Source organism: Hordeum vulgare, chromosome 5H (genome assembly GCF_904849725.1).
Source record: "Hordeum vulgare subsp. vulgare chromosome 5H, MorexV3_pseudomolecules_assembly, whole genome shotgun sequence".
Classification (NCBI taxonomy): Eukaryota; Viridiplantae; Streptophyta; class Magnoliopsida; order Poales; family Poaceae; genus Hordeum; species Hordeum vulgare.
This window is the reverse complement of record NC_058522.1, coordinates 304,813,284-304,831,476: the sequence shown is the minus strand read 5'-3', so window position 1 is coordinate 304,831,476 and position 18,193 is coordinate 304,813,284. Positions and strand designations below refer to the sequence as shown.

General features: G+C 45.6%; 2 protein-coding genes across 2 annotated transcripts; one reads left to right on the top strand and one right to left on the bottom strand.

The window, feature by feature from the left end:
• The first annotated feature begins 3,532 nt into the window (after positions 1-3,532).
• LOC123398684 (protein FAR-RED IMPAIRED RESPONSE 1-like) lies at positions 3,533-6,403 on the top strand. The gene has a single exon (XM_045093133.1). The coding sequence runs from the start codon at positions 3,793-3,795 to the stop codon at positions 6,067-6,069; it is 2,277 nt and encodes a 758-aa protein (XP_044949068.1). The 5' UTR covers positions 3,533-3,792; the 3' UTR covers positions 6,070-6,403.
• A 102-nt stretch (positions 6,404-6,505) lies between these two features.
• LOC123398685 (F-box/kelch-repeat protein At5g26960) lies at positions 6,506-8,340 on the bottom strand. Its single transcript, XM_045093134.1, has one exon. The coding sequence runs from the start codon at positions 7,998-8,000 to the stop codon at positions 6,675-6,677; it is 1,326 nt and encodes a 441-aa protein (XP_044949069.1). The 5' UTR covers positions 8,001-8,340; the 3' UTR covers positions 6,506-6,674.
• Between the last annotated feature and the right edge of the window lie 9,853 nt (positions 8,341-18,193).

Genomic DNA, 18,193 nt, shown 5'->3' with positions numbered 1-18,193 from the left:
AGTAACATCCGTCATACACGGGTCGGAAAAATATCAGATGATTTTTCCCGGGTCTGTGGCTACTACCGGTCAGACGAAAAACGATGGAAAAGTTCAACGTTTGCTATGCTAGGGACGCGTGACATACGAATGGACCGCGTATCCGGATTTATCTCGTTCTGCTGACCAACTTTCATGTTAAAAATATTTTGATCTCACTTATGATTTATTTTATAATAATTTTTAAACTTTTATTAATATTAGGAATTAAAGAGATTTAATTATATTAGATAATTAAATATGACCTCGTGATGATGTGAGCATGACATCATGAGTCAATGGAGGTTGACTCGCCAAGATGACTCGAGTGCGTCCCATGCGTAAGGCACAATTATTATTAGGGTTAATTATTAATTAATCAAATTAATTTAGTGGGGACCCATGTGTTATATTCTCTTAGGATAAATACTTATCTATATTAACAGATTTACTTAATTATTATAATTACTCATAATCATTATAATTACCTAATTAATTCATTAATTAATTAATTATTTAATTAATTAAACTACTTATTAAATATATTATTTTTATTTTGATTTTATTTTTTTAACAGAGGGTTGTGTGGGCCTTCTTGTCAGTGGGAGTGGGGGGTTGGCCCCACATGGCAGTGGCCCACCGGCCACACACAACACAACACACACACTTTGTACAAAATACCTCACATACACACTTATACACATTTTTACACACATCCACAATACACATCATACATACATACATATACATATATTTGCATACATACACATATACATATATCCATATTTTTTTCCTTTTCTATTCCTATCATCTCTTTTCTCATCCCTGTTCTAACTCTCTCTTCATCTCTCTCTCAACAGAGACACATGGGGCAAAACTCCATCTCCTCCTCTGAGGAGATCAACGGCGTCAGGACGAGGCGATGAACGCCAGAACGGAACCGAAGGGTGAAGGAGAGGGAGAGGGGGCGTTCACCCACGTTGTAGGGGGCCGGGGTCGGCGAGGCTCGATGGAGCCGGCGGGGAAGTGGAGGAGGCCGACGACGGGGAGGCGGCGCGGTTCCCGCGAGGTAGGCGGAGGAGCGGGTCGGTGCGGGGGTGCAGATGGCCGGAGGGAGTCGGTGCCGGGCCGAAGGAGGTGTCGGTGGTGGTGATGCGGGGCGGCGCCGGGTAGGCCGGCCTTGGCGCCGGTCGATGGAGAGAGAGGCGGATCCGACGAGGGGCGACGCGGGGCAGCCCTGGCGGCGGCAACATGGTCGTCGGTGGCCGACGGAACCGGCCGGGGGAGGGAGGCAGGGGCGATCTGGGGCGAGCCACGAGACGGAGTGAGGGCTTCGGTCGAGGGGATGGGGGAGCGAGGGCCTGGGGAGGCGAGGGGAGGAGGCTGGCGCTCGCATGAGGAACGGTGGTGGGAGCGACGAGTGTTGGGTGGGGCGACGTGCGCAGCTGGTGAAGGAGGGGTGCGCTCGCGAGGGGGATCCCCTCGTGGGTTCTCCTGGCGGCGGGGGCAGGTGGGAGTGGGGAGGGGAGGAGCTTAGGGTTTCCCGTGGGGGTCTTATACCCCCAGGTGGGTTGGTGGGTTGTGGGGTGGCCGGCTGGGCCATTTGGCCTAGTTGGGCGGGGGGCTTTTGGGGTTTTTTCCTTTTTCTTTTTTTGTTATTTTTTTATAGTTTCTGTTTTAGATATATAGGGGTTTTAAATAATTTCAAAAATGCCCGATTCAATTCTATAAAATATTAAGGAATATTTGTAACTCATCCCATATTTTTATTTTAACATTCGAAAACTTTTCTCGTTCGACTTAGTTTTAAATTTTGAATTTGACTCGGTTTCGACTAACACGAGATCAATGATAGAAATTACGGTGACATGGCATCATTATCGTGGAATCACTTTAGCTTAATTACATACAATACTGTAGCAAAAGCTTAGGATGTCACAACTACAAGCTTGCTGTCCTGCGCATACCTCCGGTCCTTCCTCTTGGTCGACTGCACGGCCCCCTCCTCGGGCGTCAATTGCTTCTTCTTGTGAGGCGGCGCAGTCTTGTGGGGCGTGCAGAGCTTGCCTTTGACGAAAGCGACACAGGTGAGGCCGGAGGAGGCGAGGGAGGCGGCAACGTCGAGGGTCGGTACGTCGTTCATGGTGGGTGACCGGAAGCGCGGGCGGGTAGGAGTTTTGAGGAAAATGAGGGGAGGGGGATGGTGATGGCGGGAGGACAACGGTAAGAGTAGGCGGGCGTCGTGCTCGTCCGTTTCATGTGTTGCACCAACGCTAATGAGGCCGAAATTTAAACCGAAAATTCATAGGGAGGTGGTAGAAAAATGACCACACGTCCATTTGAATCTGTGCGTTGGTCCGATTTTTATATCCGTCTTAACCTAAACGGACCCGTACAGACAAAATGAGTCTGCATTTCTGAGATGGAAAACGTTTCTCGATGATGCGTCGGCCGAACGCTTCGGCCGGTCGTGCGTGTCGTGCGATCCCCGCACGTGGACCATCGTCTTTTTTATGCTGCGAGGCGTCGTTTTTGCTGCAACTATGTATTTTTTTTGCTACTACCGACAGGATTTTTTGCTGCAACCGTTGGTGATTTTGCGACATTTTATCCACTAAAAAAGTTGCATCGATGTTTAGTTGCAACCCGAATTCGTCGAATTTTTTTGCTACAGCTGCTGTTGATTTTTGCTACAACCGGTCAATTTTTGCTACAACCGTCCAGTAAAAAACTACATACACGTTTGTCGGAGTTGCAACCCGAATTCACCGGATTATTTTGCTACAACCCTTGCTACCACGTATCATCAGCGTCATTTTTTTTTGCTACGACCACGTTGATATTTGTTTGTTACAACTATATTTTTACTGCATCCTTTTCTAAAATTTACAACATCGCTGCTTATTTTTTTTACCATCAAGGATTTTTGCTGCATAGATAAATCTGATGATCAAACCAGATTTAATCTCAACATCGACATGCGTGTGACCGGCCGAAAGTTTAGTCGGGCCCGTTCGTGCAAATCAGCGCAAAAGATACTCTAACAGTCGTGAGTCGTCGCACACCACACGGTGTGAACGCGCAAACTCGAGTAACGTCATCCATGGCTACGACCCATGACGATGGCCCCATCTAGTTTGGGAAACAGAATACGACGCCAAATTTCGGCATCAATAATTAAGAACTGTACTCGAATAACGGAATTGCCTCACGTACGACGTTTTACGTCCGATAACTATACGATTCCACCTGTACGCTCTGCCGCGGCCGAAACATCCTTCCGTGCTACTTATGGCAACCCAAGGTCCAGCCCAAACCCATACCCATACGGGACCCATATTACTCTGCCCTAAACCCATCAAAACTTCTCCACGATTCCACCTTCTCGCTCTGTATCTTTTCACGCCTCCTCTTCCCATGACGGCTCATCTTCCTTATCACATCTTCCCTGCCGATCTACAAATCCATCCCAGACAGACATGATCTGCACCACCGCAAAGAAGATCAATTAGAAGGGCAAATAATCAGGTCCAGACAACAGTACGAGGTGAGTATCTTATACATGTATTCGATCAAATCTGTTCCATGCCATCCTTCACGAGTTCTTCCCTGCTAATCTACAAATATGTCTCATTCACATGTAATCTGCACCTAATCAGAGGTGTGTATCTTTTGCATTGTTTAGATTTAATTTGTTCCTGGTTATTTCTTTTTTAAGGTCCTACGGCGGGTGTATGCTCACTGATCTGTTTTATTTTTGGCAATTTTACATAGATGATGGAGTCAAATTTAATTTCCGATGAAGTGGTCGAACAGAACATGATATTTCAAGAGGATGATGCAGATGTTTTCTTTGTGGAGGAGAATGGTGACCATTTGGAGGACCAACAAGTAGAACCGATCATGATGTTGGAACCTAAGAAGGGGCTCATGTTTGATAGCGAGGATGATGCTGTTAAGTTCTACAAAGGTTATGCAAGAAAGAAGGGGTTTGGTGTAGTAAGAAGAACCACTAGATACGATGAAGACAACAAGCTTGATTATTTTACTCTTGCTTGTAGTAGACAAGGGAAAGCTCAATACTCGTCAAAGAACTCATTTAAACCTAATCCATCGACAAGGATGCAGTGTCCAGCTAAGAGTAATTTTTCTCGCCGTGGAGATAAGTTTTGCATTAGTTCTGTTACCGTTGGCCACAATCATCCAATAAGTCCAAGCAAATCCAGATTTTTGAGGTGTCATAAGAAACTTGACTTGCATGCCAAAAGGACACTAGAATTGAATGATCAAGCAGGAATCCGAATGAACAAGAATTTTGGTTCTCTTGTTATGCAAGCTGGTGGCTATGATAAACTTCAGTTTGGTGAAAAGGAGTGCAGAAACTATTTGCAAGAGACAAGAAGGTTGAAGCTTGGTGCCGGAGATGCACATGCGGTTTATCAATACTTCCTTCGTATGCAGTCAAAGGATCCTGACTTTTTCCATGTTATGGATGTGGCCGAGGATGGACGACTGAGAAATGTCTTTTGGGCAGATTCAAGGAGTAGATCTACATATGAATCTTTTTCGGATGTCGTCACTTTTGACACTACATACTTGACAAACAAGTATAGCATGCCGTTTGCTCCTTTTGTTGGCGTAAATCATCATGGTGAATCAGTTTTGTTAGGTTGTGGTCTTTTGTCTAATGAAGATACCGACACTTTTGTCTGGTTATTTAAATCATGGCTATGTTGTATGTCAAACAATCCACCAAATGCTATAATCACTGACCAATGCAAAGCAATGCAGAATGCTATCGGAGAAGTTTTCCCTCTGGCGCGTCATAGATTGTGTATATGGCATATCATGAAGAAGATTCCTGAAAAGCTTAGTGGGTACGAAAAGTATGAGAACATCAAATACACATTGTCAAATGCGGTTTATGATTCCTTGACCAAACATGATTTTGATGAAGCTTGGCTACACATGATTGAGAAGTATGATCTCCACGACAATGAATGGCTTGGTGGGTTATATGGTAACAGAAATCTATGGGTACCGGCATATGTGAAAGATACTTTTTGGGCAGGAATGTCTTCAACACAAAGAAGTGAGAGTGTGAATGCTTTCTTTGATGGCTATGTCAATTCTAGAACAACTCTGAAGCAATTTGCGGAGCAGTATGAAAATGCATTACGAGACAAGGTAGAGAAAGAAAACAAGGCTGATTCTAAGTCATTCCAAGAGGTAATTCCATGCATTACTCACTATGACTTCGAGGGGCAATTCCAGGCTGCCTATACCAATGCAAAGTTTGAAGAGTTTCAAGATCAATTGAGAGGTAAAATATATTGCTATCCAACTCTGTTGTACAAAGAAGATTCACTTTTTACATTTAGAGTCAGAGAGGACCGCAAGATTTTTTATGAAGGAGAGGATGGAGATATTAAAGAGAAATGGGTTATTTTAGAGTTCACTGTTTTGTTCAACCAAGGTGAATGCGATGTGTGTTGTGTTTGCCGGTTATTTGAATTTCGAGGCATCTTGTGTAGCCACATACTTTCTGTGCTTGCTCTCATGGAGATTACAGAAGTACCTTCTAAGTATATACTGCAGCGATGGAGAAAGGATTTCAAGCGCAAACACACCTTTATGAAATGCTCCTACGATGATAGGCTGAATACACGAGTTGTGCAACGTTACGATAATTTGTGCAAGCGTTCTCGTGAACTGGCAGAAAATGGGGCTGAGTCTGATGCATTGCATGATTTGGTTATGGATGGCTTTAATGAGTTACAGATAAAGATTGATACATACCGAACTACCCATAAAATTCTGGAGGAGGATCCTACTTCAAAACATGATGCTACAATGGTAAACAAGGAAAAAATTGTACTCAACACAATCCATGTTCGCAGTGCCGGTCGCCCTCCCTCAAAAAGAAAGGAATCTAAAGTAGATCAAGTGGTCAAACGACTAAGAGCGAAGAAGCAACAGGTATCAAAAAGTACAAAAGCAGTGTCAAGTCAAAAAGGGAGAAAGCTTGTACCAACTGAGCCAAGCGGCTAGCGTCCCTTCCCTCTCCCCTCGTGCACACCCTGCTCAGCGTCCAGGAGGTCGCCATGACTTCCGCCTCCGATGAGCCTGCTGGCCTGCAAGCTCAATCGATGGGGACAGACCATGAGACCATGAGATCCTCCGTCTCCGATGAGCCTGCTGACCTGCCGTCGCTAGCATCTAACTTTGGTGAGATATTTGTACAGATTGATAGCAAATCGATGGAGCAAGAGCTGGTACAAGCTAGAAGACTCCATTCAGCACACGGAGGGGATAAGATAAGGCAGCTTGCTTTGTAAAGAAAATTACACGTTACTATTTAGGAGGTGGGGGCATACTGAACAGCAAACAGTTCGATCCAGCCCCGGCCCAAACTCGAATCCAAAACGTCTGTGAAGCATTTTCGCCTCAGTTTATCCGCGCGTCGCAAGTGTTGTCACGTAGTATCGGACGAAAATCGTACTTACTTTGTCGTACGTATAGCAGCGCCGCTCGAATAAACCAGCGTCTGCTCGATAACAATACACGAAAATGTAGCATCAAGTCGTCAAATCAAACAAACCCGAGTGTTTAGTTGCACACCGTGTGAAACCCACCAAGTGTCAGTGACCCAGCTGTCAGCACTCGACGCCAGCACAGGCGGCTCGCCGGAACCCGGGTGGCAGGTCCGGCACGCGGCTCCACTTGCCGCCGGCGATGTTGTAGGCCAGCACCATCCCTTCGAACGGGCCGGCCCCCGCCGCATTGTGCCCCCGTACTGCCGCCGCACTCATTACGGCTGTCACTGTCTCACGCCCAATGCCAGCCATCGTCACCCGCACCGCCATGCCCAACCCCACCGACCCCCTCGGCATGGGCGGAGCCTCGAGCGCCACCCACCCTCCACCAGCTCTGAGATCGCTGCCTCGGCCGGCACCGCCGTGCCATCGCCAGAAGGAGAGCTCCACCGCGTGGCTGGCCACCACGTAGAGATGGTCACCGACGCCGCAGGCGCCCACGACGCAGCCGCCACCGGGCAGCGCCCGCGGGCGCGCCCAACTGCCGGACGCGACGTGCAGCGCGTCCACCGACCCGGCGCACACGTGCGCCCCGAGCGCCCGGGCCCCGTCGCCGGACACTGCGACCCCGCCGGCCACGTAGAACACCCCGCCTGCCCCGGCCCCGGCGCAACCGTACCGCCTCCGCGGCGCCTCGGACACCACGCGCCACGCGTCTGCCACCGGGTCGTACTCCTCAACCGCCGCGGTCCGCGCGGACCCGCCGGCGACGTAGATCCGCCCTCCCACGGCGGCGGCCGCGAACTTCTTCCGCGGGAACAGCGTGGGCGCGCACGCGCGCGCTGCGCCCGTGAGCGCGTCCACCCGCAGCGTGGCGCCGCGGCCGACGAGGAAGATCTCGCGGCCCAGCGCGACGGCGCGCGCGTGGGCGAACACGGAGCCGCCGCAATGCAGCAGGGCCAGCGGCAGCGGCAGCGCGGCGACCTGGAGCTGCTGCTGCTGCTGCTCCGGCCGGAACTGGAGCAGTGCCTGGGCAAAGGCGCCGCCGTGGGCGGGGACGGAGAGGGCGAGCAGGGAGGGCTGGAGCTGGCCGCGCGCGCGGCGGAGCTGGAGGAAGGCCTGGGACGCGAGGAGGTCGGCGAAGCGGCGGCAGACGGCGGGGAGCGGCGGGAGGGAGACCCTGGGCACGCGGACAAGGCACTCGAGGATGAGGTCGTCGGGCAGCGCGGAGATGGGCGGTTGTGGTTGGGCGGGGAAGCAGAGGCTGGTGGTGGAGGAAGCAGCGGCAGGAGCGGGTATGGGGATGGGGACGGAGATGTGCCGGTCGGGGTCGGCAGGGATGCAGGACTTGACGAACCACGAGATGCTGCGGGAGTGGCAGCTGTCTGCGGCCATGACAGTGGCCTCGGGAGCTCGCCGGAGTGGATCGGGGTCGCGACGCTGCATTCGTCGATGCTTAGTACTACTGGGAGTCCATGGCTTGGCTGTACCCTCAAAGTTGGGGCGTGGATTTGGGTTAGATTTTGAGTGCGATTTAGATTAGGAGATGAATCCTGATTGTGATTGGGCATTGAGGAGGAGTAGCGGGAGGTTGGGCACTGTGCCGGTGCGGCGGTGCCCCCACCGGCAAAGGGCGGAGTTGATTGCTTGTTTGAAATTGAAGTCAAGGTTTCGATTAAACAAAACAAAATGATTTGGCTATTTTTTTATGTACTACTAGTACACCATATATTGCCAAGTACTATAAATACTCTACTTTCATGTCACATAAAAATGGGTAATATCAAGTCGCTTATGATATGGCAAGAGTATCAGATTTTTCCTTTTTTTCGCAAAACAAAGACGCGGACCACCACAAATATATAATCTCTATTTTTAAAGGGAAGTTGACAGCTTTCGTTTTTGGGCTTTTTTGATTTTTCTTTCCATCTCCGTTTAGTTTTTATTTTCCTATTTTCCGTTCCTCCTTTCATCATTATATATTTAATAGTGTATTTATGTGAAATAATCAATCAAAATTAATTTTTAATGAATATTTAAAAGCAAATCTGAATTAATTAACTTTATCATAAGCCACTCAATCACATTAATTAATATTTACATATATCACTAAATTACATTAATTAACATTTCCTTTTTGGTATTTTTTTAATTTTCCCTCCCACTTTCGTCTCGTTCTTTTGTCCCTCCTCCTATCTCTTCTCTACATCTAAAAGGGACTTGGAAGTTTCCGTTTTACGGTTTTCTTTCATCTTGTTTTTTTTTGGGTATGCTTTGTTTACCTCACGTTTTGTTTCATCTTGGTTTTTTTTTGTATTCTTTTTTTACCTCAACTCCCGCCACCAAGTTTTCCCCTCTTCCAATAAAGAAATATATAACTTTTTTTAAGACTTTTCAAACTAGCCACGTTACAAATGGGCAAGAATCGATAGCATGTTACCAAACAATAAAATTCTATTTCATAACAATTAATTTCAAAGCTTAACCTTTCTAAGGATCTGTAGGCGTAGAGATTATTTTCTGGTTTTCTATCGCTCTTCTTCCTACACATGACAAAACGAATCTCCACACCAAACTTTTTTATAATTTTTTCTGGAGAAAATAAGCAATATTGAAGCGAAGAACCGCCGGAGGAGGACCACATGTGGGCCACAAGCCAACAGGGCGCCCCTAGGTCGTGCCCTGTTAGCTTATGGGGCCCACATGGCTCCGTTTGGCGTGATTCCAACGGCGAAAAATCATAAATATGGAAGAAACTCGAGAAATAAAGAGAGAACTTGCGCTCCGCCGCCGCAACTCTGTGTATTGACAAAAAACCCCATCTCGAGCCTTTCCAGTACCGTGACGGGGAGGAGAAATCATCTTCGGTGCCCATCTTCATCATCCCGACGGAGGCTATGACGAGGAGAATTTCTGTTTAGTCATGTTCATCATATTAAGTTGATTTGCGTTCGCTACTTTGATAATTTGATATGTGGGTGGACCAACGCTAAGGTGTTGTTCTTACTTGAACTAACAACCTACTTATGATTAAACCCTCTCGCAAGCATCCTCAACTATGAAAGAAGAATTAATATAAAACTAACCATAGCATGAAACATGTGGATCCAAATCAGCCCCTTATGAAGCAACACATAAACTGGGGTTGAAGCTTTTGTCGCTCTCGCAACCCATCATCTACTTGTTACTTTAAAATGACTTCCTTTAGGCCCATAACATGGTGAAGTGTCATGCAGTCGATGTTCACGTTACACCACTAAAGGAAGTAACAACAAACATATCATCAAAATATCGAACAAATGCCAACTTTATATGATTACTTATAACCAGACTTCTTGTTGGAAATATGCCCTAGAGGCAATAATAATTAGTTATTATTATATTTCTTTGTTCATGATAATCGTTTATTATCCATGCTATAATTGTATTGATTGGAAACACAATACTTGTGTGGATACATAGACAAAACACTATCCCTAGTAAGCCTCTAGTTGACTAGCTCGTTGATCAAAGATGGTCAAGGTTTCCTGGCCATAGGCAAGTGTTGTTACTTGATAACGGGATCACATCATTAGGAGAATCATGTGATGGACTAGACCCAAACTAATAGACGTAGCATGTTGATCGTGTCATTTTGTTGCTACTGTTTTCTGCGTGTCAAGTATTTGTTCCTATGACCATGAGATCATATAACTCACTGACACCGGAGGAATGCTTTGTGTGTATCAAACGTCGCAACGTAACGGGGTGACTATAGAGATGCTCTACAGGTATCTCCGAAGGTGTTCGTTGAGTTAGTATGGATCGAGACTGGGACTTGTCACTCCGTGTGACGGAGAGGTATCTCGGGGCCCACTCGGTAATACAACATCACACACAAGCCTTGCAAGCAATGTGACTTAGTGTAAGTTGCGGGATCTTGTATTACGGAACGAGTAAAGAGACTTGCCGGTAAACGAGATTGAAATAGGTATACGGATACTGACGATCGAATCTCGGGCAAGTAACATACCGAAGGACAAAGGGAATGACATACGGGATTATATGAATCCTTGGCACTAAGGTTCAAATGATAAGATCTTCGTAGAATATGTAGGATCCAATATGGGCATCCAGGTCCCGCTATCGGATATTGACCGAGGAGTCTCTCGGGTCATGTCTACATAGTTCTCGAGCCCGCAGGGTCTGCACACTTAAGGTTCGACGTTGTTTTATGCCTATTTGAGTTATATGGTTGGTTAGCGAATGTTGTTCGGGGTCCCGGATGAGATCACGGACGTCACGAGGGTTTCTGGAATGGTCCGGAAACGAAGATTGATATATAGGATGACCTCATTTGGTTACCGGAAGGTTTTCGTGCATTACCGGAAAAGTTTCGGGCTCATCGGTAGTGTACTGGGAGTGCCGGGAGGGGTGCCGGGGACCATCAGGAGGGGTGTCACGCCGCAAGGGGTCTCATGGGCTATGGGAAGAGATAAACCAGCCCCTGGTGGGCTATAATAAGTTCCCACTAAGGCCCATAAGGTTTGAGAAGGAAAAAACACAAGGTGGAAAGAGTTTCCAAGTGGGAAGGTGGAATCCTACTCCAAGTAGGATTGGAGTAGGACTCCTCCACCTCCAATTTCGGCAAAACCTTTAGGTTTTGAGGCTGCCTCCTCCCCTCCCTCCCTCCTATATATAGTGGGGTTTTAGGGCTGATTTGAGACAACTTTTGCCACGGCAGCCCGACCACATACCTCCATGGTTTTTCCTCTAGATTGCGTTTGTGCGGAGCTCGGGCGGAGCCGTGCTCAGATTAGATCACCACCAACCTCCGGAGTGCCGTCATGCTGCCGGAGAACTCATCTACCTCTCCGTCTCTCTTGCTGGATCAAGAAGGCCGAGATCATCGTCGAGCTGTACGTGTGCTGAACGCGGAGGTGCCATCCGTTCGGCACTAGATCGGAGCGGATCGTGGGACGGATCGCGGGACGGTTCGTGGGACGGTTCGCAGGGCGGATCGAGGGACGTGAGGACGTTACACTACATCAACCGCGTTTCTTAACGCTTCTGCTGTGCGATCTACAAGGGTACATAGATCAGAAATCCCCTCTCGTAGATGGACATCACCATGATAGGTCTTCGTGCGCGTAGGAAATTTTTTGTTTCCCATGCGACGTTCCCCAACAGTGGCATCATGAGCTAGGTTCATGCGTAGATGTCTTCTCGAGTAGAACACAAAAGTTTTTGTGGGCGGTGATGTGCGTTTTGCTGCCCTCCTTAGTCTTTTCTTGATTCCGCGGTATTGTTGGATCGAAGCGGCTCGGACCGACATTACTCGTACGCTTACGAGAGACAGGTTTCATCGCTACGAGTAACTCCGTTGCTCAAAGATGACCGGCGACTGTCGGTTTCTCCAACTTTAGTTGAATCGGATTTGACCGAGGAGGTCCTTGGATGAGGTTAAATAGCAATTCATATATCTCCGTTGTGGTGTTTGCGTAAGTAAGATGTGATCCTACTAGATACCCATGGTCACCACGTAAAACATGCAACAACAATTAGAGGACGTCTAACTTGTTTTTGCAGGGTATGCTTGTGATGTGATATGGCCAACGATGTGATGTGATATATTGGATGTATGAGATGATCATGTTGTAATAGTTAATATCGACTTGCACGTCGATGGTACGACAACCGGCAGGAGCCATAGGGTTGTCTTTAAACTAACGTTTGTGCTTGCAGATGCGTTTACTATATTGCTAGGACGTAGCTTTAGTAGTAATAGCATGAGTAGCACGACAACCCCGATGGCAACACGTTGATGGAGATCATGATGATGGAGATCATGGTGTGACGCCGGTGACAAGAAGATCGTGCCGGTGCTTTGGTGATGGAGATCAAGAAGCACATGATGATGGCCATATCATGTCACTTATGAATTGCATGTGATGTTAATCCTTTATGCACCTTATCTTGCTTAGAACGATGGTAGCATTATGAGGTGATCTCTCACTAAAATTTCAAGATGAAATTGTGTTCTCCCCAACTGTGCACCGTTGCGACAGTTCTTCGTTTCGAGACACCACGTGATGATCGGTTGTGATAGACTCAACGTTCACATACAACGGGTGCAAAACAGTTGCACACGCGGAACACTCACGTTAAGCTTGACGAGCCTAGCATGTGCATACATGGCCTCGGAACACATGAGACCGAAAGGTCGAGCATGAATCGTATAGTTGATATGATTAGCATAGAGATGCTTACCACTGAAACTATTCTCGACTCACGTGATGATCGGACTTGAGATAGTGGATTTGGATCATGTACCACTCAAATGACTAGAGAGATGTACTTTTTGAGTGATAGTTCTTAAGTAATATAATTAATTGAACTAATTGTCATGAACATAGTCTAATGGTCTTTGCGAATTACGATGTAGCTTGCGCTATAGCTCTACTGTTTTTATATGTTCCTAGAGAAAATTTAGTTGAAAGTTGATAGTAGCAAACTTTGCAGACTGAATCTGTCAAACCGAGGATTATCCTCGTTGCTGCGCAGAAGGCTTATGTCCTTAGTGCACCACTCGGTGTGCTGCACCTCGAGCGTCGTCTGTAGATGTTGTAAACATCCGACATACACGTTTCTGATGACTACACGATAGTTCACTACAAAATACTTAATGGCTTAGAAGCAAGGCGCCTAAGACGTTTTGAAACGTCACGGAACATAAGAGATGTTCTAAAGAGATGAAATTGCGATTTAATGCTTGTGCCCTTGTTAAGAGGTATGAGACCTCCGACAATATTCTTGGTCCACAAAGTAAAGGAGAAAGTCTCAATCGTTGAGTGTGTGCTTAGATTGTCTGAGTACGACAATCGCTTGAATCAAGTGGGAGTTGATCTTCCAGATAAGATAGTGATGGTTCTCCAAAGTCACTGCCACCAAGCTGTGAGAGCTTCGTGATGAACTATAACATATCAAGGATAGATACAATGATCCTTGAGCGATTCGCGATGTTTGACATTGCGAAAGTAGAAATCAAGAAGGAGCATCAATAGTTGATGGTTAGTAAAATCACTAAGTTTCGAGAAAGGCAAGGGCTAGAAGGGATACTTCGTGAAACGGCAAAGCAGTTGCTGCACTAATGAAGAGACCCCAGATTAAACCCAAACCCGGGACTAAGTGCTTCTGTTATGAGGGGAACAGTCACTGAGGCGAAGCAACTCTAGATACTTGGTAGATAAGAAGGCTGGCAAAAGTCAAAAGAAGTATATTTGATATGCATGATGTTGATGTGTACTTTACTAGTACTCCTAGTAGCACGAGGGTATTGGATACCGGTTCGGTTGCTAAGTGATTAGTGACACGAAATGAAAGCTACGGCATAAACGGAGACTAACTAAAGGCAAGGTGACGATACATGTTGGAAGTGTTTCCAAGGTTGATATGATCAAACGTCGCACACCCCCTCTACCATCAGGATTGGTGTTAAACCTAAATAATTGTTATTTGGTGCTTGCGTTAAGCATGAACATGATTGGATCGTGTTTATTGCAATACGATTATTCATTTAAAGAGAATAATGGTTACTCTATTTGCTTGAATAATCACCTTCAATGGTTTATTGAATCTCGATCGTAGTGTTACACATCTTCATGATATTGGTGCCAAAAAGATACGAGGTAATGACGATAGTACCACTTACTTGTGGCACTGCCGCTTGAGTCATGTTGGTATAAATTGCATGAAGAGGCTCCATGCTGATGGATCTTTATACTCACTTGATTTTGAATCACTAGTGACATGCAAATCATACCACATGAGCAAGGCCTTGTTTTCATTGAGATGAAACAAGGTAGTAACTTGTTGGAAGTGATACATTTTGATGTATGCAATCCAATGGGTGCTCAGGCACGCAGTGGATATCATTATGTTCTTACTTCAATGACGATTTGAGTAGATACAAGAGTATTTACTTAATGAATCACAAGTCTGAAATATTGAAAAGTTCAACTCTGTTTCAGAGTGAAGTTCGTCGTAACAAGAGGATAAACTGTCTACGATATGATCATAGAAATGAATATCTGAGTTACGAGTTTTGGTACGCAGTTAAGACAATGTGGAAATTGTTTCGCAGTTCATGCCACCTGGAACATCATAGTGTGATGATGTGTCTGAACGTCATAGCCACGCACTATTTGGTATGGTGCATGCTATGATGTCTCTTATCGAATTACCACTATTGTTTAAGGGTTATGCATTAGAGACAACCGCATTCACTTTAAAATAGGGCACCGCGTATTTCCGTTGAGATGACACAGTATAGACTGAGGTTTAGAGAAATCTAAACTGTCGTTTCTTGAAAGTTTCGGGCTTCGACACTTATGTGAAAAAGTTTCAGTCTGATAAGCTCGAACCCAAAGCGGATAAATGCATCTTCATAGGATATCCAAAATAGTTGGGTACATCTCCTATCGCAGATCCGAAAGCAAAGTGTTTGTTTCTAGAAATGGATCCTTTCTCGAGGAAAGGTTTCTCTCGAAAGAATTGAGTGGGAGGTTGGTAGAACTTGATGAGGTTATTGAACCATCACTTCAACCAGTGTGTAGCAGGTCGCATGAAGTTGTTCCTGTGGCGCCTACACCAATTGAAGTGAAAGCTGATAATGGTGATCATCGAGCATCGGATCAAGTTACTACAAACCTCGTAGGTTGACAAGGTCGCGTACTACTGCAGAGTGGTACGGTAACCCTGTCATGGAGGTCATGTTGTTGAGCAACAGTGAACCTACGAGTTATGGAGAAAGCAAAGGTGGGCCCGGATTTCAACAAATGGCTGGAGGCCATGAAATCCGAGAGAGGATCCATGTATGAAAACAAAGTGTAGACTTTGGAAGATCTACTTGATGGTCATAGGACTATTGAGTAAAGATGAATCTTTAAAAGGAAGACAGACGACGATGGTGATAAGTCACTATTAAGAAAAGCTCGACTTGTCGCAAAGATGTTTCCGACATGATCAAATAGTTGACTATGGTGAGATTTTCTCACTCGTAGCGATGCTAAAAGTATGTTAGAATTATGTTAGTAGTTGTTGCATTATTTTTGAAATATTGCACATAGGATGTCAAAACATTGTTTCCTCGACGGTTTCCTTGAGCAAACATTGTATGTGATACAACCAGAAGGTTTCGTCGATCCTAAAGATACTAACAAGTATGCAAGCTCCAGTGATCCTTCAATGGACTGGTGCAAGCATCTCGGAGTTGGAATATACACTTTGATGAGATGATCAAAGATTTTGGGTTTGTACAAGGTTTATGAGAAACTTGTATTTCCAAAGAAGTGAGTGGGAGCACTATAGAATTTCTGATAAGTATATGTGGTTGACATATTATTGATCAGAAGTAATGTAGAATTTCTGTGAAGCATAAAAGGTTGTTTGAAAGGAGTTTTTCAAAGGAATACCTGGATTGAGCTACTTGAACGTTGGGCATCAAGATCTATGGAGATAGATCAAAACGCTTAATAGAAGTTTCAACAAGATGCATGCCTTGACAAGTTTTTGAAGGAATTGGAAATAGATCGACAAAGAAGGAGTTCTTGATTGTGTTGTAAGGTGTGAATTTGAGTAAGACTCAAAACCCGACCACGGCAGAATAAAGAGAATAGACGAAGGTCGTCTTCTATGCCTTAGCCGTAGACTCTAAAGTATGCCATGCTGAGTACCGCACCTGATGTGTGCCTTGCAGCAAGTCTGTTAAGAGGTACACAGAGTGATCCATGATTGAATCACTGATCAGCGGTCAAAGTTATTCTTAGTAACTAAATAGACTAAGGAATTTTTATCGATTATGGAGGTGGTTAAAGAGTTCGTCGTAAAGGGTTACGTCGATGCAAGCTTTGACACTAATCCGAATAACTATGAGTAGTGAAACGGATTCGTATAGTAGAGTAGATATTTGGAGCATTTCTGAATAGCACGTCGTAGCAGCATCTATAAGATGACATAAAGATTTGTAAAGAACGCACGGATCTGAAAGTTTCAGAACCGTTGACTAAAACCTCTCTCATGAGCAAGACGTGATCGGACCCCAGAACTATATGGGTGTTGGATTCGTTGAAATCACATGGTGATGTGAATTTGATTATTGACTCTACTGCAAGTGGGAGACTATTGGAAATATGCCCTAGAGGCAATAATAATTAGTTATTATTATATTTCTTTGTTCATGATAATCGTTTACTATCCATGCTATAATTGTATTGATTGGAAACATAATAATTGTGTGGATACATAGACAAAACACTGCCCCTAGTAAGCCTCTAGTTGACTAGCTCGTTGATCAAAGATGGTCAAGGTTTCCTGGCCATAGGCAAGTGTTGTTACTTGATAACGGGATCACATCATTAGGAGAATCATGTGATGGACTAGACCCAAACTAATAGACGTAGCATGTTGATCGTGTCATTTCGTTGCTACTGTTTTCTGCGTGTCAAGTATTTGTTCCTATGACCATGAGATCATATAACTCACTGACACCGGAGGAATGCTTTGTGTGTATCAAACGTCACAACGTAACTGGGTGACTATAAAGATGATCTATAGGTATCTCCGAAGGTGTTCGTTGAGTTAGTATGGATCGAGACTGGGATTTGTCACTCCGTGTGACGGAGAGGTATCTCGGGGCCCACTCGGTAATACAACATCACACACAAGCCATGAAAGCAATGTGACTTAGTGTAAGTTGCGGGATCTTGTATTACGGAATGAGTAAAGAGACTTGCCGGTAAACGAGATTGAAATAGGTATACGGATACTGACGATCGAATCTCGGGCAAGTAACATACCGAAGGACAAAGGGAATGACATACGGGATTATATGAATCCTTGGCACTGAGGTTCAAACGATAAGATCTTCGTAGAATATGTAGGATCCAATATGGGTATCTAGGTCCCGCTATTGGAAATTGACCGAGGAGTCTCTCGGGCATGTCTACATAGTTCTCGAGCCCGCAGGGTCTGCACACTTAAGGTTCGACGTTGTTTTATGCCTATTTGAGTTATATGGTTGGTTACCGAATGTTGTTCGGAGTCCCGGATGAGATCACAGACGTCACAAGGGTTTCCGGAATGGTCCGGAAATGAAGATTGATGTATAGGATGACCTCATTTGGTTACCGGAAGGTTTTCGTGCATTACCGGAAAAGTTTCGGGCTCATCGGTAGTGTACTGGGAGTGCCGGGGACCATCAGGAGGGGTGTCACGCCCCAAGGGGTCTCATCGGCTATGGGAAGAGATAAACCAGCCCCTAGTGGGCTGGAATAAGTTCCCACTAAGGCCCATAAGGTTTGAGAAGGAAAAAACACAAGGTGGAAAGAGTTTCCAAGTGGGAAGGTGGAATCCTACTCCAAGTAGGATTGGAGTAGGACTCCTCCACCTCCAATTTCGGCCAAACCTTTAGGTTTTGAGGCTGCCTCCTCCCCTCCCTCCCTCCTATATATAGTGGGGTTTTAGGGCTGATTTGAGACAACTTTTGCCACGGCAGCCCTACCACATACCTCCATGGTTTTTCCTCTAGATCGCGTTTCTGCGGAGCTCGGGCGGAGCCGTGCTCAGATTAGATCACCACCAATCTCCAGAGCGCCGTCACG

Excerpts from the sequence above, each read along its gene's own strand:
- LOC123398685 (XM_045093134.1), bottom strand. The coding sequence starts at position 8,000 with ATGCAGCGTCGCGACCCCGATCCACTCCGGCGAGCTCCCGAGGCCACT.
- LOC123398684 (XM_045093133.1), top strand. The coding sequence starts at position 3,793 with ATGATGGAGTCAAATTTAATTTCCGATGAAGTGGTCGAACAGAACATG.